At 41.0% G+C, this 26,762-nt stretch overlaps 1 protein-coding gene across 6 annotated transcripts in view; it reads left to right on the forward strand.

The window, feature by feature from the left end:
* The window catches only part of FERMT2 (FERM domain containing kindlin 2), a 95,967-nt gene extending 77,693 nt beyond the window's left edge, over nt 1–18,274 (forward strand). For 3 of the 6 annotated variants that reach the window (XM_055289338.2, XM_055289337.2, XM_055289340.2), the window contains 8 exons: nt 323–372; nt 1,632–1,756; nt 10,656–10,762; nt 10,895–11,116; nt 14,503–14,523; nt 15,070–15,194; nt 15,821–15,962; nt 17,008–18,274. In XM_055289338.2, coding sequence (XP_055145313.1) covers nt 323–372; nt 1,632–1,756; nt 10,656–10,762; nt 10,895–11,116; nt 14,503–14,523; nt 15,070–15,194; nt 15,821–15,962; nt 17,008–17,181 — 966 coding nt within the window. In that variant the 3' untranslated portion in view covers nt 17,182–18,274. The remainder of the gene's footprint in view (nt 1–322; nt 373–1,631; nt 1,757–10,655; nt 10,763–10,894; nt 11,117–14,502; nt 14,524–15,069; nt 15,195–15,820; nt 15,963–17,007) is intronic. The other 3 variants (XM_055289339.2, XM_063645586.1, XM_055289341.2) reach the window with 1 other exon arrangement.
* Nucleotides 18,275–26,762: the final 8,488 nt, after the last annotated feature.

Consider the following 26,762-nt stretch of genomic DNA (forward strand, 5'->3'; position numbering starts at 1 on the left):
TCAGGCCTTTTACAATGTACAGATTTATATGCAGCTACAAACAGTTTCAGTGGTATTAAAGATAACATATTCTTACGGGTTATATAAATTGCCATTTTGATGAACATTTTGTTAACCTTTTATGCTATTTGAAAATGCCTTTGTACCAAGAAGAATATGGTCCATAAGACTATGTAATGTGATTTTGTTGTTTGAATCTTTATCATCTGTATTTTTATGTCATTCTGTTTATTAAGTAAGCTAGTTCTTGATATCAGATACTAAACATTAGAAAGAATTTCAAATATTAAAAAAATTTAAAAAGGATTTAACTCTCTCCTAGGGTGACATTACTTCCATCCCTGAACTTGCTGACTACATTAAAGTTTTCAAGTAAGTACAAAAAGAGGAGGGATTCCAAATATTAATGACTGTCAGTTTTATAGTCATGGTCACATTATTGAAACTAACTGTAAGTTTGACTAACAAACGCATCTACTGTAAAAGGATTTACCAGTTAGGTGAACACCAAATTACCACGAGAGAAAATAACCACTTTTACGAAATTAAAATCACAATGCTCATTCTTTTATCAGATAAACATTTTTCTTTAAAAAAAAAAAAAAAAAAAAAAGATTGTGAAACCTAGATTGCATCATACAGATGCTGAAACAGTAATACAGTGGCACAGCCCCTCCGGGCCTCAGTTGGAAGCAGTACATAATGAACTGTGTCATTGCCAGCGATTATTTCCTCCTTCAGAGCGCAAGATTCTATTGAACTCTGTTCATTTGTTCATGGAACATTTTATATAAAGTTATAGTATATCTGATCAAGATTTTTAACTCTATCCAGCTATATTCCACAGAATCAAGAGAGCTCGGCATTAAGGCAGAGAGGAGAAAAAGGAAAGGAGGTGATGTGGAAAGTACTATTTTCTACTATATAAGATATAAAACTACTCTAGAATAAACCATTTACCATAGCTGAACATACAGCAGTTCAAAATATGGAACTTCTGAGATAAGGGCATGATTTCAGATCCACTACCCTACCCTTTCTCCTTCCCCCTTGACCCACCTTTCTCATCTACCTGCACCTTTCCTTACACACCCTCATGACTGCTCTGTCGTCTTCCTTCTGTGTTTGATAATGGAGTGGCAAGTTAATGTCACCATTGGAATTTACCCCGGAGAAAGAAGCACTTCCCCCCACTTTCAGTCCTGCCAGGTAAATTTTCATCTTTATAGAGGCTCCAAGGCAATCCTGCAGACACCCATAAACCTGCAGGTAATTACAGGATCTAGGAATCTTCCAATTACTGACATTTACTTCACCTTTCTTTTCCTACCCTTCCCATGTGACCTGCTAGTTAGTGATAGATGTGATGGCTACAGCTGCAGAATACTGGAACACAGGTCCTACTGCCTTTCTCTTCTGAACGCTGTTTGTGTGATCTTCTAGAGTAGATTGAGAAGGGAGGCTCGCATCCAGTAACAGTAGCACTGACTGTAAGACACTGACCAAGGGGGATCGATTTCAGCACGTGTAAAACTTGACCCCAGACTTAATATTGTGAAACTTTGCTAATACAGCATTAATAAAGTTACTTCCAAGTGATTTTGTTGTTGTTAATTCTGTTTGATATGTAGGCCAAAAAAGCTGACTCTGAAAGGTTACAAGCAATATTGGTGCACCTTCAAAGACACATCCATTTCTTGTTATAAGAGCAAAGAAGAATCCAGTGGCACACCAGCTCATCAGATGAACCTCAGGGGTAAGGAGAGCCTGGCACAGCTGTTGTTGATGGTGGCATCCCCATTGGCCTAATAGTCAATGAGCCACTTGCTGGGATAAACAAGTTTTTTTAAAAATCAATTTCTTTACTCCTTTGGGTACTTGAAAAATGTTTAGATTGTCTTCTTTTACATAGTCCTTTACACAGTTTTGAAGTATTCAATTCCACATAAATATTTTGTTGTAATCTTTTTGTGCAGACTTGACCTGAAATGTATGATTCAACTTTTCTTTTTTATTTTTTGAGAAGGAGTCTTGCTCTGTCGCCCAGGCTGGAGTGCAGTGGTGCAATCTTGGCTCACTGCTACTTCTGCCTCCCGGGTTCAAGCGATTTTCGTGCCTCAGCCTCCCCGTTAGCTGGGATTACAGGTGTGTACCACCACGCCCAGCTGCAAGGTTTCGTCATGTTGGCCAGACTGGTCTTGAACTCCTGGCCTCAATTGATCTGCCCACCTTAGCCTCCCAAAGTGCTGGGATTACAGGCGTGAGCCACCGCACCAAGCTGATTCTGCATTTCTAACTTGTCAAGTAAGCTTACGTTGTCTTTTGATCTTCAGCATTAAGGACATATAGAGTTTCCTTATTCTGCAGGGGCTGCCTCCTTGTCTGTTTTGGATTCTGCCTTATTTTAAGCCACGTTGTAGTCATCCCTGGGCTTTCTTCTTCGACATCCTGCTCTTCCTCACCCTCACTGATGACAGGCTGGTCCCACTCAGGGTCCTCAGCCTCTCAATTTTCCTGGCTTGCCAGTGGGGTAGCTGACACTTTCAGGGTTTGGGCAAGTCCTTCCCCTTCCCCTTCCCCGACACCTCTTCCTCACACAGTTTTGTCTTTGCTCAGCCTGGCTTCTGAGGCCACTTCAGGATATTCCTCGGAGGCTTCCAGCTGACACCTTGAGTCTCATTGGTTTTCTCTTGTCCTGTCTTTTCAAATCCAAAGCTATCTCAGAACTAGGGGCTGGTATTTGAGTTGCTCATTTCCTTTCCCTCAGGGCATTTGTGGCAGGCCTGCTTCCTACAGCCTGGGCTAAGCCTGGATGAAGCCTCAGCTATTGGCTTTGTTTTGGATTTTGTTTTTCCTTTTCTTCAGTGAGGTCTATGAGCTACAGCTTAATTTTCTATTTCAGTGATTTCTTCTATTGGTTCTTCATACTGCTCCTTCACCTTTTTCATCTGATGATGCCCTGGCTCAGCTGGTAGGCGAATTTCCTCTCCAGATTAGTCTGGTTCTTCTGCAGGTAGATGGCATTCTGCTGCTCACTGTGATTTCTTTGCAGAGCATTAATGAGCTTCTCACTTGGGGTAATACTTTTCAATAAAATCACCTGGTTCACTTTCAGTGTAGATACCGCTTCTCCAGAAAGCTGTATCCCCTGAGGACCACTCTCCTGTGAGCACACACCCTTGGCACCTGGCATGCCTTTTGGATGATCCAGTCAATCAGCTGGCCCCTCACTGTCTGTTCCACAGTCCTCTTACTGTATCTTCCCTTAGAGCAAAGACTAAAAAACTAAAATACACTTTCTAGACTCATTTCCAATGAGACTTAGATTCCAGTCAGGTGCATTCATGGGAGACTTAAATTCGTAATAGAGCTAAGGGGTTAGAGACACAGAAAATGAAAGGAGGGAGGTATTTCTAGGCACTGGAGCTAACACCTGCAGCCATAGCCTCCTGGTTTCCCACCTGCTTGATTATAGCAAAGGTTGCACCATCCTTGGCAAGCCAGTTCTGAGTTATTCCTAGTGGCCCAGCCCATCTCTTCTTTGGGTACCTTTGTATGTACACATATTTTTGTAGATAAGCAGTATCTGCCTTTCTAACTCGAAGTGTTCAGATGTGGACAACAGCACCAGGGAAAAGGGCTCCAGACTGATTTCACAAAAATGACTTCCAAAACAATCTCATTTAACACTTAAAACACAGAGGTGCTTTTCCTGATTCGTATTTCTAAATTGTACTTAGTACAGTCATGTGTCATTTAACAGGGATACATTCTGAGAAATGTGTCACCAGGTGATTTTGTCATTGTGTGAACATTATGGAGTGTGTGTACTTACACAAACCATAATGTGTAAGGTGTCAGACGCTAGAAGCCGCCGAGGAATATCCTGAAGTGGCCTCAGAAGCCAGGCTGAGCAAAGACAAAACTGTGTGAGGAAGAGGTGTCGGGGAAGGGGAAGGGGAAGGACTTGCCCAAACCCTGAAAGTGTCAGCTACCCCACTGGCAAGCCAGGAAAATTGAGAGGCTGAGGACCCTGAGTATGACCAGCCTGTCATCAGTGAGGGTGAGGAAGAGCAGGATGTCGAAGAAGAAAGCCCAGGGATGACTACAACGTGGCTTAAAATAAGGCAGAATCCAAAACAGACAAGGAGGCAGCCCCTGCAGAATAAGGAAACTCTAAATGTCCTTAATGCTGAAGATCAAAAGACAATGTAAGCTTACTGCACACCTAGGCTATATGGTATAGCTGATTGCTCCTAGGCTACAAACCTGTACAGCATTTTACTGTACTGAATACTGTAGACAACTGTAACACAATAGTATTTGTTATCTAAACATATCAATCTAGAAAAGGTACAAGTTGGCTGGGCGCAGTGGCTCATGCCTATAATCCCAGCACTTTGGGAGGCTGAGGCGTGTGGATCACCTGAGGTCGTAAGTTCAAGACTAGCCTGACCAACATGGAGAAACCCCTTCTCTACTAAAAATACAAAATTAGCTGGGCATGGTGGCACATGCCTGTAATCCCAGCTACTCAGGAGGCTGAGGCAGGAGAATTGCTTGAACCCGGGAGGCGGAGGTTGCGGTGAGCCGAGATTACGCCATTGCACTCCAGCCTGGGCAACAAGAGCGAAACTCCGTCTCCAAAAAAAAAAAAAGAAAAAAAGAGGTACACTTCTATAGAGCAGTTTCCATGAATGGAGCTTGCAGGACTGGAAGCTGCTCTGGGTGTGAGTGGATATGAAAGCCTAGGACATTACTGGACACTACTATAAACTTTATTCAATAATTTTCTTTCTTCAAACCTTTGCTTACTGTAACTTATAACTACTTTTAACATCTTGACCCTTTTCTAGTGACACTTAGCTTAAACATTGTACAGCTATACAAAAATATTTTCTTTATATCCTTATTCTATATGCTTTTTTTGTATTTAGATTTTTTTTTTTTTTAACCTTTTGTTAGCTTAAATCACAGGCACACACATTAGCCTAGGCCTCCACGAGATTGGGATCATCAACATCACTGTCCTTCACCTCCGCGTCGTGTCTCACTGGAAGGTCTTCACGGGGAGTAACAAGCATGGGGCTGTCATTTCCTCTGGTAACAGTGTCTTCTTCTGGAATCCCCCTGAAGACCTGTCTGAGGCTGTTTTACAGTTAACTTTTTTTATTTAAGTAGAAGTACATTGTAAAATAATGATGAAAACAACAGTATAGTAAATACATAAACCAGTAACGTAGTCATTTATCATTATCAGGTATTATGTACTATTTGTAATTGTACATGCTACATCTTTCTATTACTGGCAGCAGAATAAGTTTACACAGATGTGAGCTATGATACAGCTACAGTGTCACTAGGCAGTATTTTTCAGTTCCATTATAGTCTTATGAGGGCACTGTGGCTGTCGTATGTGCAGTTTGTTGTTTACCGAAATGCTGTTATGCAATGCGTGACTGTATATCGTACATTAGGATAGATTTACTGTATTTCAACACAGTGTTGAAATCTGTACCCTAGTACATGAGCTCTGCCTAGTAGTCATTTAAACTATTGCTTTTAAAGTTACACAAATTTTTAAAAAATAGAAAAACTCAGTCCTGGGTAGACAATTGCTATTCCCACATGTTGGAATTCTGTAATTTACCTGAAACTCTTAATTAGGCTCACTACCTTCCTCTCTCAGTCACAGACATTTCACTTTTGGGTCTCTGTCATTCTTTGTTGCTCTCAGGATCTGTTGCAGCCTTCTCCTGCTTCCCTCTTCAGCTGCCCAGGACCAGCATAAATGATCCACTGTTGACTTTGCGACTAGATCTGTCTTCTGGCCCCTGTTCTCACTGTCCCTGTTATATCTTAACCTTCTTTCTGTATAACTAAGAGGTCGAGTCCTGGCATGGAATTAATAAGTTTATAAGCTGTTCTCAGTTTTCATCCCACTGCTCCCAAGTACTCTCAAAGGACTCATCACACTGATCATCACACTCATCACAGGCACCACACTGATAACACCTTGACCGAGAATCAAATGGCCTGGATGCTGCTTTTCTACTAAACAAGACCTGTGATTTTTGTTGTTTCATTTTTTGAGACTATGTTATACACGCTTATCTCCAACTCTTGGGCTCAAGTGATCCTTCCACCTCAGCCTCCCGAGTAGCTGACACTGCAGGTGCACACCACTACACCTGGTTTAGATCTGTGATTTTGGAAAGATAGCACATCTGGGCCTATACTATCTTCTTCTGAGAAATGAGAGTGTTAGACTGGATGCCAAGGCTTCATAGAGATCTAAAATGCAAAGTTCTTAAAAATTCATTTTAGCTAATACTAAGTGAACTCCTGTGCTACAAACTGTGCTGGGTACTAGAGATACAAGGAAGAACCACTTACAGTCTCAATCCTCAGGATGGATTAGAGTATGTTGGGGAGATAAAATTACAATTGGGGTAATAAATAGTACTTTGGAAAGGAAAGGAAAGGAGCAAGGGGTAAGGGTGTTCTATAACTTAATCTTCAGTGAGGATGGAGAGACTTCATCGGGGATGGAGAGCCGGGCACAGTGGCACATGCCTGTAATCCCAGCTACTCAGGAGGCTGAGGTGGGAGCATCACTTGAGCCCAGGAGTTCAAGACCAACCTGGGCAACATAGCCAGACCCCATCTCAAAAAAAAAAAAAAAAAGCCTGGAGGGTTTTGTGCTGCTGGAAAATAGAATTTAAGGGGAAGGATGAATACTTCCTTAATAGCTATTGAATCTGATTCCTGCTAATATGAGAGATAGTCACAGAAGAAACTGGCAGACGTTAGATGATAAAAATGGTAAGGAGATTGTTTTTTGAACTGGCAGCAGTGACGTGTCACTGCAAGAATATTAACACAAGCCGGGCGCGGTGGCTCACGCTTGTAATCCCAGCACTTTGGGAGGCCGAGGCGGGCGGATCACGAGGTCAGGAGATCGAGACCACGGTGAAACCCCGTCTCTACTAAAAATACAAAAAAATTAGCTGGGCGTGGTGGCGGGCGCCTGTAGTCCCAGCTACTCGGAGAGGCTGAGGCAGGAGAATGGCGTGAACCCGGGAGGCGGAGCTTGCAGTGAGCCGAGATTGCGCCACTGCACTCCAGCCTGGGCGACAGAGCGAGACTCTGTCTCAAAAAAAAAAAAAAAAAAAAAAAAAAAAAAAGAATATTAACACAAAAATGACAAGATCCATATTTATACCAGTTATAGTGCAGAGGAGTCATTTTAGAGAGATGATAGTAATCCAAATTAAGGTAATCAACATGGGATGAGAAAAGGGGCAGATTGAATAGATACTGAGGAAGTTTGGTCAATAGTCTGGGTGATTTATTTGGGAGGAGGTTGAAGTGGGGTCATTTTTCTGACCTGTGCAATTGGGTGGATAGTGTGATACTGAGATAAGAATGTAGAAAAAGCTGGGTTTGGGGGGAAAGATGAGTTTAATTTGGGGATATTTTGAATTTGAGGTGCCTGTGGGATATCTCTTTGGAGCTAGCCTGTAGACATTGGATTAGGGGAGAGATGCACATGCTACAGATACTAATAGGGTAGCAGTTAGCAGTAATGGTAAGTGCAGCCATTGCAATGGTTGTCTGTAATGTGAGAAGACAAGACGAAGAATAGAACCCTGCAGATCACCCATGTTTAAGAGATAGGGCAGGTTAGAAGAAGGGGACCTTGCAAAGGAAACAAAAAAAAATGCATAGGAAGACTATGGCAATGAAGTATGATGAAAGCTAAGATAACAGTGGTTTCGGCCGGGCGCGGTGGCTCACGCTTGTAATCCCAGCACTTTGGGAGGCCGAGGCGGGCGGATCACGAGGTCAGGAGATCGAGACCACGGTGAAACCCCGTCTCTACTAAAAATACAACAAATTAGCCGGGCGTGGTGGCGGGCGCCTGTAGTCCCAGCTACTCGGAGAGGCTGAGGCAGGAGAATGGTGTGAACCCGGGAGGCGGAGCTTGCAGTGAGCCGAGATTGCACCACTGCACTCCAGCCTGGGCGACAGAGCAAGACTCCGTCTCAAAAAAAAAAAAAAAGTTGTTTCAAAAGGACAGAGTAGTCAACAGTGTCCAGTACTGTAGTAAAGTAAGGTAGTTAGGCCAACATAGTATCTAGCCATGTAGTTCGTGACCTTGATAAGAACAAGTTAAGTAGACTTCAGTGGTTTATTGAGCATGGAGCCAAAGTACAGTCATTGAGAAGTAAATAAGAGACAAAAATGGCTGGGCACGGTGGCTCATGCTTATAATCCCAACATTTTGGGAGGCCAAGGCAGGTGGTGGATTGCTTGAGCCCAGGAGTTTGAGAACAGCCTGGGCAACATGGTGAAACCCTGTCTCTATTTAAAAAAAAAAAAAAAAAAAAAAAAAGAGGCAAAGCTTTTTAGTGAACCTCATCTATGACAAGGAAGGGGGAAAGAGGTAACAGAAGAGGGGGGTATGTTGTGGTGTAAGATGGGAGAGACTCAAGGAAATTAATGCTGATGGAAATGTGGTAGTAGAAAGAAGGAAATCTAGTGTCTGAGAGGGAGGATCTCAGTGGTGGAGCAGGGTTGCTGGGATGGTAATGAACCCAGCCCACTTGGATAGGAAAGCTGGAGGATGAGGGATGCCTCTTGCACTGTGTGGAAGCAAGGACAGCTAAGTTTATCTTGTAGGGTGGCAGGACATGGATGGACTTAACTTCTGGTGGTTTTCATTTTCTTGGAGACATAAGAGGTGGAGTTGTCCCTTGAGACTAAGTGACATTGTAGGATGTCTGAGAAGATTTGAAATAGGCATTGTTGAAAATGCCTATAAGCACGGAAGGATGCAAGCATAAAGGGTCCAGCTGAGGTTGGTATCCATGAATCTCTAGTGAAACCTTTTTTTCTTGCTCCTTCCCATCTTGCAGTGCTAAGCAGCCTGAGTATAGGCAAGGAAAAGTTAGAGGGATTTATTTACCTAGGGTGCAGATTTTGCTAGAAGAATGTACAATGTGAAGACAGTGAGTCTCGGCAGTTGGAGTTGATGTCCAGTGTATGTGATCCAGGCTGGTTGGGAAGGAGGGAGCTGTTGCTTCCTTCTGTTGCTGTTGGGGAGAAAGTGGAGGGGTTGCAGCATAGGGTTCCTCAAAGAGTTTGATGAGAGTTAGGATTAGAGATTGTGATCAGAATTGGCTGTTTGCATTTCATCTTTCAGAAGTACACTAATTGGGTAACTGAGGAAGTCCAGTGGTTGCCGTGGAAGTAGGTAGCTGAGGTGGCATGGAATGGGTGTTTGAGATGTGGCCCCTGTAGGCCTCTGAACCTACAACTAGTGCCTGAGTTAGCACCCAGTTTGTCTCTCCCTGTTTAGTTTTCTTGTTTTTTTAAAAGAGGCCTAATTATGATGGAATTTTGTACTGTAAACCCTCTCGAATTATTAATGATATTTGTGCAGAAGATTGTGTACTTTCAAACAACTGTTTCAACTTTGCACGTTAAACAGTTCGCCACACATGTTCTCATCATTCTAAAGCCTGTATAAAAGGAGATATAAAAGAAGAAATTTATATGTAGTAAATATTTTAAAAAGAAAACAAAGGGCAGGGGGAATCTACCAAATTCATGGTAGGAGTTGCTTCTGGGGAGGAGAATAAAGAGGGCCTCTCCTTTATCTAAAGTGTCCTTTTTATTTAATACTAAAATATTTATGTAGACGGGGAAAATGACAATTTTAATATTTGTTCTTCTGGATATGGAGTGTGTATGATCTTCTTATACTCTGTGCCAAGAAGAATTGAAAAAGCAAGCCCTACTAACAGTTTAGAATTTTCTTTGTAGAGCCTACTGCATGATCATATGACATTGTGCTTTGTTCATGTCATTCTCAGACAATTGGAATAAGCTTTAGGAAGCTTTGACATGTGTATTATTTATCCTTAAATCATCCCTGTGAGGTAGAGTTCAAGGTCAGGAAATGTCGACTTAGAGAAGTTAAATGGCCCATAATTATTATTAATAAGTGACAAAGAAAGGTCTGGAACCCAAGTCTCTCTGACTGCAGAGCTCTACTTTGCTATATTTATTATACTGTTACTACTTGTTTATGTCAACTGTTATGCCATTATCTAACACCTAGTTCAGTAAATCTGCACTCCTTTCTGTAAAGCCTCCTACAAAGTGAAATTCTGAAGAGACAGAGTTTCGCTTTTGTTGCCCAGGCTGGAGTGCAACGGCACGATCTCAGCTCACTGCATCCTCCATCTCGCAGGTTCAAGCGATTCTCCTGCCTCAGCCTCCCAAGTAGCTGGGATTGCAGGTGTCCACCACCACCCTTGGCTAATTTTTTGTATTTGGTAGAGACATGGTTTCACCATGTTGGTCAGCTGGTCTCAAACTCCTGACTCAGGTGATCTGCCCGCCTCAGCCTCCCAAAGTGCTGAGATTACAGGCATGAGCCACCACACCTGGCCTGAATACAGTTGTTTTCATTCCAGCTTCCCAAGTATGATGTGTATGTTACCTTCTGCAGCAGATGCCTTCATAAAATACTATGGCAAAATCCAACATGTTAAGATGCCACAAAATGAGGGCTGCTTGTATTGACTTGAGATTTCTTAAAAGTAAATTTAGCCATTTTAATAATTAAAAATTTTTTGTTACAGGATGTGAAGTTACCCCAGATGTAAACATTTCGGGCCAAAAATTTAACATTAAACTCCTGATTCCAGTTGCAGAAGGCATGAATGAAATCTGGCTTCGTTGTGACAATGTAAGTTTTCCAGTTAAGAATACACTTCAGTTTTCTTGTATTTCTAAATGAGTTGACCAGTCATCCTTATATTTTATACTTGAAAGACCCACCTCGTGATACATTGCACACATCAGTATTTCTTTTCTCCAGGAAAAACAGTATGCACACTGGATGGCAGCCTGCAGATTAGCCTCTAAAGGCAAGACAATGGCGGACAGTTCTTACAACTTAGAAGTTCAGAATATTCTTTCCTTTCTGAAGATGCAGCATTTAAACCCAGATCCCCAGTTAATACCAGAGCAGATCACGACTGATATAAATCCTGAATGTTTGGTGTCTCCCCGCTATCTAAAAAAGTATAAGAACAAGCAGGTACTTGCTTCATTTTACTTCATCTACTGTTTTCTGCTGGTTTGTTTTTATAATTTTGTACATAACTTTGTTTTTCCCCTCTTAAACAAAACTTTTTAGTCTTAATTTTGTATCAGGTGGTTAGAATATAAAATACAGAGTATCCCTAATCTGAACCTCTGAAATCCTCCAAAATTTGAAACTTTTTGAGTGCCAACATGACTCTCAAGTGCTCATTGGCACGTTTTGGATTTCAGATTTGGGATGCTCAACTGGTGAGTATAATGCAGATATTCCAAAATCCAAAAAAATCTGAAACCCAGAACTCTTCTGGTCCCAAGAGTTTTGGATAATGGATACTCAATCTGTAGAAAATAAAATAACCTTTATAAAGTCAGTTTAAATTGGTCATTTAAAAAAAATCTTTATCATTTTAATAGAACAGATAAGGACGCAGAATAGTTGAGAACTTACTCTAAACTTGCAGAAATCATTCTGTTAACATGGTGTTCTTTCACACATTTTAGGGAATTGAATATGGTCTCAATGCTTTGTGTTCCTTAATTTATTTCATTTTATTCTGCATATAATTAAGTAAATGTGACATAAAGTGCAGCCAGCATTTCTCAACAAAATCTATAATACCTACTCTTGTTGAAACTGGCTTTTCCAGCTTTAGAAAGAAACTTTACAAGAGTACATTTTTAGCCGTGTCTTTTCTTAACGTTATCGGTCAGAACCTAACCAAAATTTTACACATAGTTACAGTTTGGTAAATTTTCATTGAAATTTGCTTTTGTTCACTCTGTTTAGAATTCTTTTCTTTGGAAACTAATACCATAAAAGGGCTGCTACTTAGGAAAATGGTTCTTTGGTACAACATAAAAAGTCCTTTACAGGGGAATTTCACTTGGGATAGGCCCTGGTATTCTCTGCCCCCAACATCATGCCATAAAAGGAAAAGCCTTCAGTTTGGGGGTGGGGGGATGAAGACCTTTAAAATAAACATTTTGTTTTTATCTAATTTTGCTTTAATCTTTGTTAAGGAATAATTTTAAAACATACTAAAAAGGCTCAATGAAATGCCCAGAACACTTATTGATTCCTTAACTTTAAATATAATTATTATGTGGGTCTGAAATTATTTCTACCTAAATGTTCAGAAGTTTTAATCACAGAATATTTGTCTTTAAGTCTCAGAGGTTGTGTAAGCCTAGAAATTGTTTATCCCATGGTCATATGATGTGGGAGTAGTAAGGAATGGAGGAAATGCTGCCCTGGGGAACTGTATGGAATGTAGATTGTAAGTTAAAAAGGGAAAGTAAAGCAAGTGCTAATTTCATTTTTCATTCGTAGTTATTTAAATATTTTAAAATTATTTATACAGAATCTTGTTTCTAAAAGTGAACTTATTTGCCTTCAAAGGCAATAAGTAATTTCAAACCTGACCAATTTTATCATTTCACAGTAAGGTATCAGGGAGATAAAAGAGCTTAAACGAGAACTGCCACACATTGTTTTCACTGTCAACTACTTGTTTTCTCAGAAGTCTTCTAAATGATAGTTCTTGACTAGAAACTATCAACTGAAAATTCTCCTGAGAACAAAGATGAAGATTTCTCTTTAACGGACAGGAGGACAGTTTGTGTGTGGTCCATGGTTAAAAATCCTTCTGGCCTTGCCTTTCATGTTGCCATCTAATCAAATGCACGTTTTTAACCCTCCTTTCTCTCACTAGAGTTATAGGTTAGATTTTTTGGTGTGTATTTTGTTCTTTTTGAGGCAGAGTCTCTCTGTCTCCCAGGCTGGAGTGCGGTGGCACCATCATAGCTCAAGCACACTGCAGCCTCCATCTCCCAGGCTCAAGCAATCCTCCTATCTCAGCCTCCCTAGTAACCAGAACCACAGACGCACACTGCCACTCCAGGCTAATTTTTGTATTTTTTGTAGAGACGGGGTCTTGCTGTGTTGCTTAGACTGGTCTCAAACTCTTGAGCTCAAGTGATCCTCCTGCCTTGGCCTCCCAAAGCAGTGGGATTACAGGTGTGAGCCACCACACTGCTGGAATAGACTTACAAATTGTTGGCCAGGCACAGTGGCTCACGCCTGTAATCCCAGCACTTTGAGAGGCCGAGGTGGGTGGATCACTTGAGGTCAGGAGTTCGAGACCAGCCTGGCCAACATGGTGAAACCCCATCTCTACTAAAAATACAAAAATCAGCCAGGCGTGGTGGTGCACGCCTATAATGCCAGCTACTTGGGAGGCTGAGGCAGGAGAATCACCTGCACCCAGGAGGTGGAGGTTGCAGTGAGCCAAGATGGCACCATTGCACTCCAGCCTGGGTGACAAGAGTGAAACTCTGTCTCAGAAAAAAAGAAAAAAAAAAATTGTTTCCAGAGAGTAGCGACCATGATGTTATTACCCTGGCGCCTAGTAAGTAGTGACATTCAGAAGTTTAGTTGCTAGTGTGTGTCAGATATCACACTAGTCACACTGGACATGATGCTCAGTAATTATTAAGCTATATCCAGTTGCATTCTGGAGTCTGTAGGAAGATGTGCAGGCCACAAGGACATTCTTCCCTACCAGGGCATAGACTCATAGTTTTCTTTTGGGTCTATCAAAATAACCTGTTGTATTTAACCTACTTTAATTCCCTTCAGTTATACATATATTAACTACACATGCTATGGGTATTTTTAAATAAATATGACTCTCAAACTGGATTTTTAAATTTTGAAGAATTACTCTATATGTTGATTTATGTTAATCTAAATGGAAATGACTAATGCCATAAAGCCGAAATTCCTCATGTAGTATACGGCATCTCTTTATTTTCCCTTCCAGGAAAAAGGATGCAAAAAACACATGGTAACTGAGGGGTTTGCTTTTCTTGTGTAAAAAAAGAAACAGATGGGCACTGCACTTATTTTATGCCTTCAAATTCTTATTTCTGAAAAGCAGTGCATGGATCATATTATCTGACTAAATCTGAGAAGACTTTAAAGGCTTTTGGATACTTTTATTTTGCTACTAAAATAATTGGCTTTACCCTAACCAGTGAGAACTGGGTACACGATGTAGGGAGAAAGAAATATTTGCTCTTTTTATCTTCTCCCTACAAATTTCTACCCTTAGGTTCTTTAGCAACACTTAATATTCTAAAATAATGTGGAGTGTTTCTCAGTGTTCTAAATGGAAAGTAATTGCTGCTTCCTCATTTTCATTTTTCATTCTTGCATTTACTTTGCTTGGTTTCTACCTAAAGTAGTTTTTTGCATGACTTTTGGCTGGAATTTTGGTTTGCAGGTGACCACAACTTTTTCTTTGCTTCATTGCCATTTTTTCTGATTGCCTTTTTTTTTCTTTCTGCTTCCTTTTTCTTTCCTCGCATTGCCATCTACAGCCAGGCTATGTAAGAGATTTGGTAAGTTCTCCATATTTACCAAAAGAGAAAAAGAATAAATAAAAACTCATAGCCACAAATCCCTCATGGAATTTACCCCAGCAGTGAAATTTAAATTTAAAATAAAAATGATTATGGTGATTTCAAGTACCTTAAAGCTGCTAACAAATATTCCTGCTAGAAACATGTATTCCAGGTATTCATTCTGATTATAGACATAGTGCTAAATTTAATTAAAACTCATGTATATGTGGATTAGAATGTGCTGTTCTATAATAGTAGTACCGTTATGTGTATGCATTTGGAATATGTCTCAAGTGTGGCAACTATGTACTCCTAATAGTACTTTTTGTTGATATATGAAAGCTGAAATTAAGACTTATTTTGAAAAATCATTATACATTACATTATTACAATGTTCAAATGTACCTTCAGATATTTTGATTTCAACTCATACAATATGATTTTGGGGTACAGGGTGCATAATTCAATCTTTTGATCTTTTGTCTCAATTCTCCCATGAGAGAATAATGTTCAATGGTAAAGGTGATGTTTAATCATGTTTAGATAACAGCGAGAATCTTGGAGGCCCATCAGAATGTAGCTCAGATGAGTCTCATTGAAGCCAAGATGAGATTTATTCAAGCTTGGCAGTCATTACCTGAATTTGGCATCACTCACTTCATTGCAAGGTCAGTGGTTCTAAGCATCTATATGTAAACCTTAATCTGCATTTTTGCTTAATCTACATCATGTAATTAGATATTAAACATTTAAAGCATACCTATGTAGACCCATTAACTCATATTACAGTAGAATTCAAAGACTGTTAGAATGTATTTTGTAAGCTTTTAATTTCTACATTAAAAATTCAAGATAATTGTGTTTGTTTTACTACTAAGAGAATAGCACTCTTGGCCAGGCGCGGTGGCTCACGCCTGTAATCCCAGCACTTTGGGAGGCCAAGGTGGGTGGATCACGAGGTCAGGAGATCGAGACCATCCTGGCTAACACGGTGAAACCCCATCTCTACTAAAAATACAAAAAATTAGCCGGGCGTGGTAGCGGGCGCCTGTAATCCCAGCTACTCGGGAGGCTGAGGCAGGAGAATGGCGTGAACCCAGGAGGCGGAGCTTGCAGTGAGCCGAGATCACGCCACTGCACTCCAGCCTGGGCGACAGAGTGAGACTCCGTCTCAAAAAAAAAAAAAGAGAATAGTATTCTTTTAGGGTTAGAGAGAACACTTATCTTGAAGAAAAGCAGTCCAACATGTTCCCCCACAACATGCTTTTAACTGTTCTTTTCTTAAATGTTATAGGTTCCAAGGGGGCAAAAAAGAAGAACTTATTGGAATTGCATACAACAGACTGATTCGGATGGATGCCAGCACTGGAGATGCAATTAAAACATGGCGTTTCAGCAACATGAAACAGTGGAATGTCAACTGGGAAATCAAAATGGTAAACTCGTATAACAATGTTGCTTGAATATAGTCCTTCTGATACAAATTAGTACATTAAGAATAAAAAGGCCTATAAATTCTGATTATTTGTACCACCACCTCTTAAAGTACAGACAGACCATGGTTGACTATTCATTTCTCACTTAAATTTGCCTATTTCATAATTAGCCCAGTTACTAAAATTCTAAGTGCATAATTTTCTTAGAATGTTGCCTTTTTTGTCTTTCTATAATGGATAAAGCCGATCTACTCAGAAATAGCAGCTACTATTTGTTGAATGCCTACCCTGTGCCAGACATGATACTAGAGGCTTATGATACTAGAGGCTTACATTAGTACCCTGTCTCTAAACCTCGTCACAGCCTTTTAAGGTAGTTGGATTACCGTACGTTACAAATGAAGACACTGCAATATAGAGACCTGAGGGCCATCATTGTCTATGACCATGCACAAAGTAACTACAGAATCATTTCAAACTCAGATGCTTTAGGCTTAAAAACCTGGCACATTTACCACTGTACATCATGTTGCCCCTGGTCTTGGAGTACACGAATATCATTTAAAATGAACCATCTTTTACTACTAAGTCATTTGGTTTAGGATCATATTGGATTTATTGTATCAATTCCTATTACTTCAAAGAATCTTATATTTCTGAAATACTCAAACGTGATTACCTAAAGTTTAAATATCTGAAGCGAATATTAAAACACAGGAAGTAGGCTTTCCTCCACGACTTGAAGAGAGGCATTCTCATTAATGGAATCGCCAGAGACCATTTGAGAACTGAATGACCTAAAACCCTTGCATTCCTAGTCTTCCTTTTCAGAACATGAAAACTTAAAAGTGTAGGGGAAGGGCAATAAACTTAGCTTCTTCTTTGGGACTTAAAGGCATTATTAGTTCAGGTTTTAGACAGACTGATTATTTGAGGATCAACAAGTGTTTTGTGATAGGACAGACTTTAAGTAGCACAGTAGTTTTGTGTGGACCCAGCCACCTAGCATTTGGGACAGCACTGATGGTTCTTGTCTTTGTTCCAGGTCACCGTAGAGTTTGCAGATGAAGTACGGTTGTCCTTCATTTGTACTGAAGTAGATTGCAAAGTGGTTCATGAATTCATTGGTGGCTACATATTTCTCTCAACACGTGCAAAAGACCAAAATGAGAGTTTAGATGAAGAGATGTTCTACAAACTTACCAGTGGTTGGGTGTGAATAGAAATACTGTTTAATGAAACTCCACGGCCATAACAATATTTAACTTTAAAAGCTGTTTGTTATATGCTGCTTAATAAAGTAAGCTTGAAATTTATCATTTTATCATGAAAACTTCTTTGCCTTACAAGACCAGTTAATATGTGCACTAAACAAGCACGACTATTAATCTATCATGATATAATAAACTTGAATTTGACACACATTCCTTAGGGCCATGAATTGAAAACTGAAATACTAGGCAAATCAGGAACAAACCATGACTGATTTAAGCTAGCCAAACTGTAAGAAACAAGCCATCTATTTTAAAGCTAACCAGGGCTTAACCTATATGAACTCTATTTATCATGTCTAATGCATGTGATTTAATGTATGTTTAATTTGATATCATGTTTTAAAATATCCTACTTCTGGTAGCCATTTAATTCCTCCCCCTACCCCCAAATAAATCAGGCATGCAGGAGGCCTGATATTTAGTAATGTCATTGTGTTTGACCTTGAAGGAAAATGCTATTAGTCCGTCGTGCTTGATTTGTTTTTGTCCTTGAATAAGCATGTTGTGTATATTGTCTCGTGTTTTTATTTTTACACCATACTGTATTACACTTTTAGTATTCACCAGCATAATCACTGTCTGCCTAAAATATGCAACTCTTTGCATTACAATATGAAGTAAAGTTCTATGAAGTATGCATTTTGTGTAACTAATGTACAAACACAAATTTTATAAAATTGTACAGTTTTTTAAAAACTACTCACAACTAGCAAATGGCTTAAATGTAGCAATCTCTGCATTAATTAAATGCCTTTAAGAGATATAATTAATGTGCAGTTTTAATATCTACTAAATTAAGAATGACTTCATTTTGATCATGATTTGCCACAATGTCCTTAACTTTAATGCCTGGACTGGCCATGTTCTAGTCTGTTGCGCTGTTACAATCTGTATTGGTGCTAGTCAGAAAATTCCTAGCTCACATAGCCCAAAAGGGTGCGAGGGAGAGGTGGATTACCAGTATTGTTCAATAATCCATGGTTCAAAGACTGTATAAATGCATTTTATTTTAAATAAAAGCAAAACTTTTAATATTTATTTTTGTACTTGTTCTTAATGTTTACATAGTATTTAGTAGAAATGAACTTCTGCCTTTTGGAATTGCTTTGCCTGCATGTTATTTTGTGAGAACAACTGGTTAGTATTCCACAGCATCACCAGATAGAGATACTTTATCTCAAAGACAGTCTTTCACCTCAATTGAAAAGCCCTAGGGCCGGGCGCGGTGGCTCACGCTTGTAATCCCAGCACTTTGGGAGGCCGAGGCGGGTGGATCACGAGGTCAGGAGATCGAGACCACAGTGAAACCCCGTCTCTACTAAAAATACAAAAAAATTAGCCGGGCGTGGTGGCGGGCACCTGTAGTCCCAGCTACTCGGAGAGGCTGAGGCAGGAGAATGGCGTGAACCCGGGAGGCGGAGCTTGCAGTGAGCCGAGATTGCGCCACTGCACTCCAGCCTGGGCGACAGAGGGAGACTCTGTCTCGGAAAAAAAAAAAAAAAAAAAAAATTTGGCCGGGCGCGGTGGCTCATGCTTGTAATCCCAGCACTTTGGGAGGCCGAGGCAGGCGGATCACGAGGTCAGGAGATCGAGACCACGGTGAAACTCCATCTCTACTAAAAATACAAAAAAATTAGCCGGGCGTGGTGGCGGGCGCCTGTAGTCCCAGCTACTCGGAGAGGCTGAGGCAGGAGAATGGCGTGAACCCGGGAGGCGGAGCTTGCAGTGAGCCGAGATTGCGCCACTGCACTCCAACCTGGGGTCCGTCTCAAAAAAAAAAAAGAAAAGCCCTAATTTTCTTAATACTTAAAAATGAATGTGTAATATCTAAATGTTGTTAGAAATGTACTTATAAATAGAAGTTGGCTGTGGCAGAATTTGTTTTAAATAACAAAATTATTCTTGGTTTACAAAAAAAAAAATGCATTTACGAATTTACTCCCAGTCATTACTGCCGTCAGCATCCGAGACTCAGATTGCTAGTCCTTCACCCTTTGCATGTAATTAGACCAATTCCTGTGGATTTTCCTCTCACACAGCCTTGCATTTTTTCTCTTGTCATTGCTGTCACCATCATCCAAATTCAGTTCTTTGTCCTGTGCCTGCGGTAGTGTGGCACCATCTTAAGACAAGGCTGTGATGACATTCTCTATGACTTTTCTTTGTACTCTAAAGCCATAACAGGCCTTGCTCCAAAATCTAAGAGTTCCTTTCCACTAAACGTTTTAAAATATACTCCCTTTCCTCATCTTTAGTGACTGTGCAAGTCACCAACTTGCATAGTCAGCAACTTACATGTCACTTACTAAAAGCCCCAAAACATGTTTGATTGAAACCACACCTATTCAAGTGCTTTCTAGTCCCGTGGCCTCCACACAAGTGAGAATAGCCTCCGTGCTGATTGCCACACCTCTGGTTTGCCCTGCTGCCCTCCCAGTGATTTTGAGAGTAATCCAGCCCCAACATAGCGCTGGCTGCATTTCAGCGCTAACGACGCCTTATTGCCTATAGGATAAAAGCCAAAGTAAAGTGCTCAGAGGTTTTGTATGGTCTCCCAGCCCACATTTTCATCCTTATCTCCCAACAGTCTGCATTCCGGTCCAGCTGGGCAGCTTACACTCTCCACTTTGCACTCATCCATCTATCATTCCCCAAGTCTGGAATGTCTTTAGTCCTGGACCTTCGTCCTGTTTGTATCTGTCTACACCTCATCTGTCTAGCATTTTAGAAAAAGGTCAAGTGGGCCTGGGTCGGTGGCTCACACGTGTAATCCCAGCACTTTGGGAGGCCGAGGCCAGTGGATCACGAGGTCAGGAGTTCAAGACCAGCCTGGCCAAGATGATGAAATACTGTCTCTACTAGAAATACAAAAATTAGCTGGGCGTGGTAGCACATGTTTGTAATCCCAGCTACTCGGGAGTCTGAGGCAGGAGAATTGCTCGAACCCGGGAGGCGGAGATGATTGCAGTGAGTTGAGATTGTGCCACTGCACTCCAGCCTGGGCAACAGAGCAACACTCCATCTCAAAAAAAAAAAAAAAAAAAAGGCCAGGCGTGGTGGCTCACACTTTGGGAGGCCGAGGCAGGCAGATCATGAGGTCAAGAGATCAAGACCATCCTGGTCAACATGATGAAACCCCATCTCTACTAAAAATAGAAAAATTAGCCGTGCATGGTAGTGCACACCTGTAGTCCCAGCTACTCAGGAGGCTGAGGCAGGAGTATCACTTGAGCTTAGGAGGTGGAGGTTACAGTGAGCCAAGATCTTGCCACTGCACTCCAGCCTGGGCGACAAAGTGAGACTCCATCTCAAAAAAAAAAAAGACTCAAGTGCTCTTTCCTCCATAAACACTTTCAAGTTTCCTTGCAGCCAAAAACTCTCTTCCTCCTGAACTGCCATTGAATTTGGTCCTTCTGTGGAACTAAAGAGTAATCATCCTTATTATGGTTGAGTATATCATGTTGCTCCTAACATAGAATTATTACATCCTTGAGGACTGGATCTCAGTGCTATGGTTTCTACTTAGGATCAGTTACACATGGGTTTATTGAATATAATGATGGTTATTTTGGAAATAACCAAATTAATAACCAAACCAAATAACCAAAGGAATTATTATTAGAACTCCAAATTTTTGTAGCCTCAGTATAGTTTAATACAGAGCAAACGAACTTTTGGACACCAACTATGCAATAGGAAACATGCTAAGTACTCATATTCTCTCAAGGATTCATACAATTCAGCCTCTTCATTTTATAGATGAGGCTCAGGGAGGCCAGTTGACCTGTTTAAAGTCACACATCTATGGTTACTGCCAAGGCCAATCATATCCCTATCTAGTAGTAGTAAAAACAAACCTTTCATGAATTCTGAGAACACTATTAGTAGTGACCTCTCTAGAGAGAACATAGGTCTGTGAGAATACCAGCTGGGACTTCCAGAGACCTAGGTTCAGCTTTCCGCTCCATGTGACTCAAGCCTATGTGGACATGAAAGCACTGTTGGCAGGACCCCAACCTAGCTCCCATCCAATTCTTTCCCTTAAATCATCAGGTTAGAAACCTGCTGGAAGCCCCTGGCAGGGCGCAGTGGCTCAAGCCTGTAATCCCAGCAGTTTGGGAGGCCGAGGCGGGCGGATCACGAAGTCAAGAGATCGAGACCATCCTGGCCAACATGGTGAAACTCCATCTCTACTAAAAATACAAAAATTAGCCCCAACTACTCAGGAGGCTGAGGCAGGAGAATCGCTTGAACCCGGGAGGCAGAGGTTGCAGGGAACCGAAATTGTGCCACTGCACTCCAGCCTGGGTGACAGAGTGAGACTCCGTCTCAGAAAAGAAAAAAAGAAACCTGCTGGAAGCCCCTGATGCTGATGTAGTTATTCAGTAAGCTCAACTCAGTACAAATTATGTTTTACATACGTTGAACTTTCAAAGTCAGGGAGCTAGAGACATGAACTTTATCAAGGAAAAGCCACATGCCATTCTTGACCCTCTACTCTTACAGAGGCCAAAAAGCAAGTATGTCACAGACTATACTGTTATTCTGTGTATTTTTACTTTTTTAAAAAAAATGTTGAATCTTATTAAGATGCTTTTAATGATCAGTTAGTGATGCAGTGAGATCATAATTTCTATTCCTTAAAACTAAGTTTTTTGTTTTGGGCTTGTTTTTGGAACAGTGTCCCTCTCACCCAGGCTGGAGTGCAGTGGTACGATTTCAGCTCACTGCAATCTCCGCCTCCTGGGTTCAAGCAATTGTCCTGCCTCAGCCTTCTGAGTACCTGAGATTACAGGCACCTGCCACCACGCCTGGCTAATTTTTGTATTTTTAGTAGAGACAGGGTTTTGTCTTGTTGTCCAGGCTGATCTCAAACTCCTGACCTCAGGTGATCCTCCCTCTTCGACCTCCCAAAGCACTGGGATTACAGGCATGAGCCACCGTGCACAGCCACCCTTATAACTAAGTTTGATAAAGGATACAGCTGTTTTATACTCATCACTTAAAACATGGTAACGTCTTCACTCATCACGACAATAATTCAGAAAGTCTGAGCACAGGGCTTTCTGAAATCCATCCCTTTGTGACATACTACATCACTGATACTGAATGGATAACCCTGCACAGCCGCCATCTTCTCTCTCCTTAATTCTAAAAACATAGACACTGAGTTACAAATCCATCACCCACAAAATGTTTTTGTAGCTATTGCGTCATCACCTCTTTTTGTCTTATAAATGGCAGAAGAAAGGCAAGGATGAGTTAACTTGCTACATCGGTGCAGACCTAATGAACACGGTACAATAAGTTGATCCAACTCTTACTCTGCTGATGTATTTCCAGTCATCTCTACAAAGTAAGATCTAGGAAGAAGTTGTTTACTGGAGAGCTCTGTTCTCTTCAACAAATTAACTGTGTCTTTATCTGTTTGAACTGTTTTGGTCTGGCAGCTCAAGAACGAGGGAGGTGGCAGAGATAAGTGACAGGAAATGGGAAATTTGCAATCTGGGTAAAGGGAGTAAAATTCTCAGAGTGAATTGCAGAGCTACGCAGAACAGGAAGCAGTAGCCAAAAAGCCTTATCTGGTGACCTTATTTCCCACTGTGTTGATCCTCTCTTGTTTTCTCTGCTTTATTTAATAAACAGTACAAAGTTTCCCAGGCTGATTGTGTACATCAAAATTCCCTAAATAAACAGTTATCAGCATACACACACACTCTCAGTTGGGTTTCCCTTTTGATATTTGTTCATGGGCCTGCATATTACTAAAAATTACAAGCACTTAAAATAATTTGAGACCATTATTTCTTGAGATCTAATTATAGTCTCATGTGGCTTCACTGGCCAGGCATTATCTGTTTTACCGCTCAGGGAAGTGGTCCAAGTTCAATGTTAATTAAATTTGTGATTAAAAACAGCACAGCCAACCAAACAAGTTTAAAATTGTATCTGTATTAATACGGTTTGCAGATACTGCATGAAAAAGAGGAGGTATGAGCATAAAATTCTCATCTCAGATCTAAATTTTGTAACCTTTATGACAAGATTCAAGTGAACACGTTTACTGTCAGGTTTACTGATCAGCTTATTTAAACAACCTTGTTTATGTCGTGCTGGCCTAATTATAAATCCAATTAGCCTTAGAAGGAACATTTGGAAAACAGAAGAGCAAGGGGCCAGGATAGCCAAAACATTCCTGAACAATAGGTGAGGGGACTCGCCTTACCAGATAACAAGTATGTTGAAAGTGTAGCATTGGCACAGAGATCAATAAAACAACCAGAGAATCCAAATGGAAACTCCAGAATACATATGCGCACGTATAGACACTTGGTTTCTGAGAGGTGGCCGTGCAGATTGGGACAAAACAAAAGGGCTTCCCAATGAATGGTGCTGGTGCTTATCTTTTTTTTTTTTTTTTGAGACGGAGTCTTGCTCTGTCTCCCAGGCTGGAGTCCAGTGGTGTGATCTCAGCTCACTGCAACCTCCGCCTCCTGGGTTCAAGCGATTCTCCTGCCTTAGCCTCCCGAGTTGCTGGGACAACAGGCGCCCACCACCACGCCCGGCTAATTTTTTGTATTTTTAGTAGAGATGGGGTTTCACTGTGTTAGCCAGGATGGTCTTTATTTCCTGACCTTGTGATCCGCCCACCTCGGCCTCCCAAAGTGCTGGGATTACAGGCATGAGCCACCGCGTCCGGCCCTGGTGCTTATCTTTATGAAACAAGAATTTGGACCACAACCTCATACCTGTATGTATAAGTCCAAATCAGTTCCAAATGGGTCAAAGTCTTGGATGTGAACGGCAAAACCACACAACTTTTAAAAGATGATAGACCATTTATATGACACTGGGGAAAGATATTCAGTGTAGAGGCACAAATAGTACAAACTGATTACATTAATGAGAACTATGAAGCTGCCGTAGAGAGTAAAAGGCAAGTCCGATTGAGAGGATATTTGCAACACATAATTGACAAAGGATTGGTATCCAAAAAATGAACCTGCATACAGATCAATCAAAGGAGAAATGGACAAAACATTCGGTATTTCACAAAAGAGGAAACCTGAAATGGCCAATAAATCTATGAAAAACTGTTCAACTTCACTAGTATTCTGGAAAATTTGGGAGAAATAAATGTTAAATACAATTACAGTTTCAGATGTACCCATATTAGTAAAATATTTTAAATCTGACTATCAAGTATGGAATCATTGGAATACGTATTGTTGGTGGGAGTATAAATTGGAATGAAGCACTTCAGAAACACTTCAACATCATCTGGTAAAATTACACATTTATCCTACCCCCATGAAATTCCACTGCGAGGTATACAAACACCCTGGGGAAACTCCTGCCCATACACACCAGGAGACAAGCACAAGAATATGCAAAGCGCACAATTTATAACACGAAGAAACTAGGAACAATCAAATGTCTCAGCAGTAGACTAAACTATAATCCAGTCCTAAGATGGAATCAAAACAGCAATGAATCAAATGCCAATACACAAAACAACATGGATGAATCTCAATCTGATGCTGAACCAAAACATCTAGATGCAGAAGATACATAATATGATTAAACTTTTTTACAGTCCAAGATTTTTAAATTTGTTTCTATTGTGTAGAAAACTACTGTTTTTTTTTTGTTTTGTTTTGTTTTGTTTTGAGACAGAGTCTCGCTGTCACCCAGGCTGGAGTGCAGTGGCGCGATCTCGGCTCACTGCAGGCTCTGCCCCCGGAGTTCACGCCATTCTCCTGCCTCAGCCTCCTGAGTGGCTGGGACTACAGGCACCCGCCACCTCGCCCAGCTAATTTTTTGTATTTTTAGTAGAGACGGGGTTTCACTGTGTTAGCCAGGATGGTCTTGATCTCCTGATCTCGTGATCCGCCCGCCTCGGCCTCCCAAAGTGCTGGGATTACAGGCGTGAGCCACCGCACTCGGCCCACTCTGCCCTTTTGATGTGCTTTCCTGAGCCTGGATGAGATCAGCACATGGCTCTGGCCTCTGCTGCCAAGTGAACCTCTAATTGGCTGACAGTTTAGCTGCCGTGGTTTAAGAATGGAGCTAATGAGCCCCGGGTCAGGGGTTCAGTCCCCTTGTGGTCCATTTGGCTTTGTTCTGTTTCATACTCATAGGCTGTACCACTATCCTGTAAATCCCATAAGAGACAGACCTATCAGCTCTATTAGAAAATCAACTCTAAGCTCAAAGATCTGGTCAGTATACAAATCACAGCATTGTGACTCATTGTATGAAAAGGTCAACACAAATGTTACTAAATGGCTCAAGTCATGGCTGAGAAGTCAAGGAGCTTACCAGACACTTTCTCTTGCAGCCTGGATTTTAAAGGCATTCCTGTACTCTAGACCCAGGCATTCCATAAATGCTAACTTTAGCAAATAGGAATTCTAAAAATGATGTTGACTCTCAAGAAATTATCCTACACTTTCATGATTTGAAAGTGCTTTATAGATGTATGAACATGAAGACAACAGTATAGGAAAGTTAGATAAAGACTATTGCTGTATAGAAAAGCAATCTTGAAAACACCTAGAATCTATTTTGTTTTGCTTTTAAAATGTCCCTGGTTTGGCCTGGTGAGGTGGCTCATGCCTGTAATCCCAGCATGTTGTGGGGGTGAGGCAGGTGGATCATGAGGTCAGGAGTTCAAGACCCGCCTGGCCAACATAGTGAAACCGCTTCTCTACTAAAAACACACACACACAAAAATTAGCTGGGCGTGGTAGCAGGCGCCTGTAATCCTAGCTATTTGGGAGACTAAGGCAGGAGAATCACTTGAACCTGCGAGGCAGAGGTTGCGGTAAGCCGAGATTGCGCCACTGCACACCAGTGGAACTATGAGAACTATGAAGCTGCTATAGAGAGTGAAAGGCAAGTCTCTGTCTCAAAAAAAGACTTCGTCTAAAAAAAAAAAAAGTCCCTGGTTCATACAGAGAGTACCAGCAGAAGCAGTAATTACAGGTACGTAAAACCATTAAAGATATACATATATATTCGGTAAAACTAGCTCATGGCAGCTTCAGTGAAAATGGAAAAGGCAGAGTATCATAGACTAAAGGAGACACACCTGAGCTTTGTCTACAATAGTTTATTTTGAATGAAAAGCCATAATTTTTACCAGCAGTGGCAATACCAGTTGATCTATACCAAAGATGGAGAAAGGAAGCCCTAACTCTTCAAAAACAGCCTCAACAGGGAAGAAACTTACTTGCCAGGAGCAAATAGGTAGCTAATAGGAGGCTACTGTTGAGATCCTCCTTGTCACTTAGATTTGACTTTTATTTCTAAACCTCATACCCAAGGAACAACTTTGTATAATCAGCCTAAATGTCTTTGTGGAAGGTTTCTAATGCTTTAGTTTCACGTATTCTCAAAAGAGCCTGTCTTGTCCTATGTGTCACGTTTCTTTCTGATTGGGCTTTAGTCTCTAGCTTCCGTGCTCCAAGTACTCACCATCTGGCGGTACTTTAGAAATTTCCTTTTACTTTCCCATAGATTC

Source organism: Symphalangus syndactylus, chromosome 8 (assembly GCF_028878055.3).
Source record: "Symphalangus syndactylus isolate Jambi chromosome 8, NHGRI_mSymSyn1-v2.1_pri, whole genome shotgun sequence".
NCBI lineage: Eukaryota > Metazoa > Chordata > Mammalia > Primates > Hylobatidae > Symphalangus > Symphalangus syndactylus.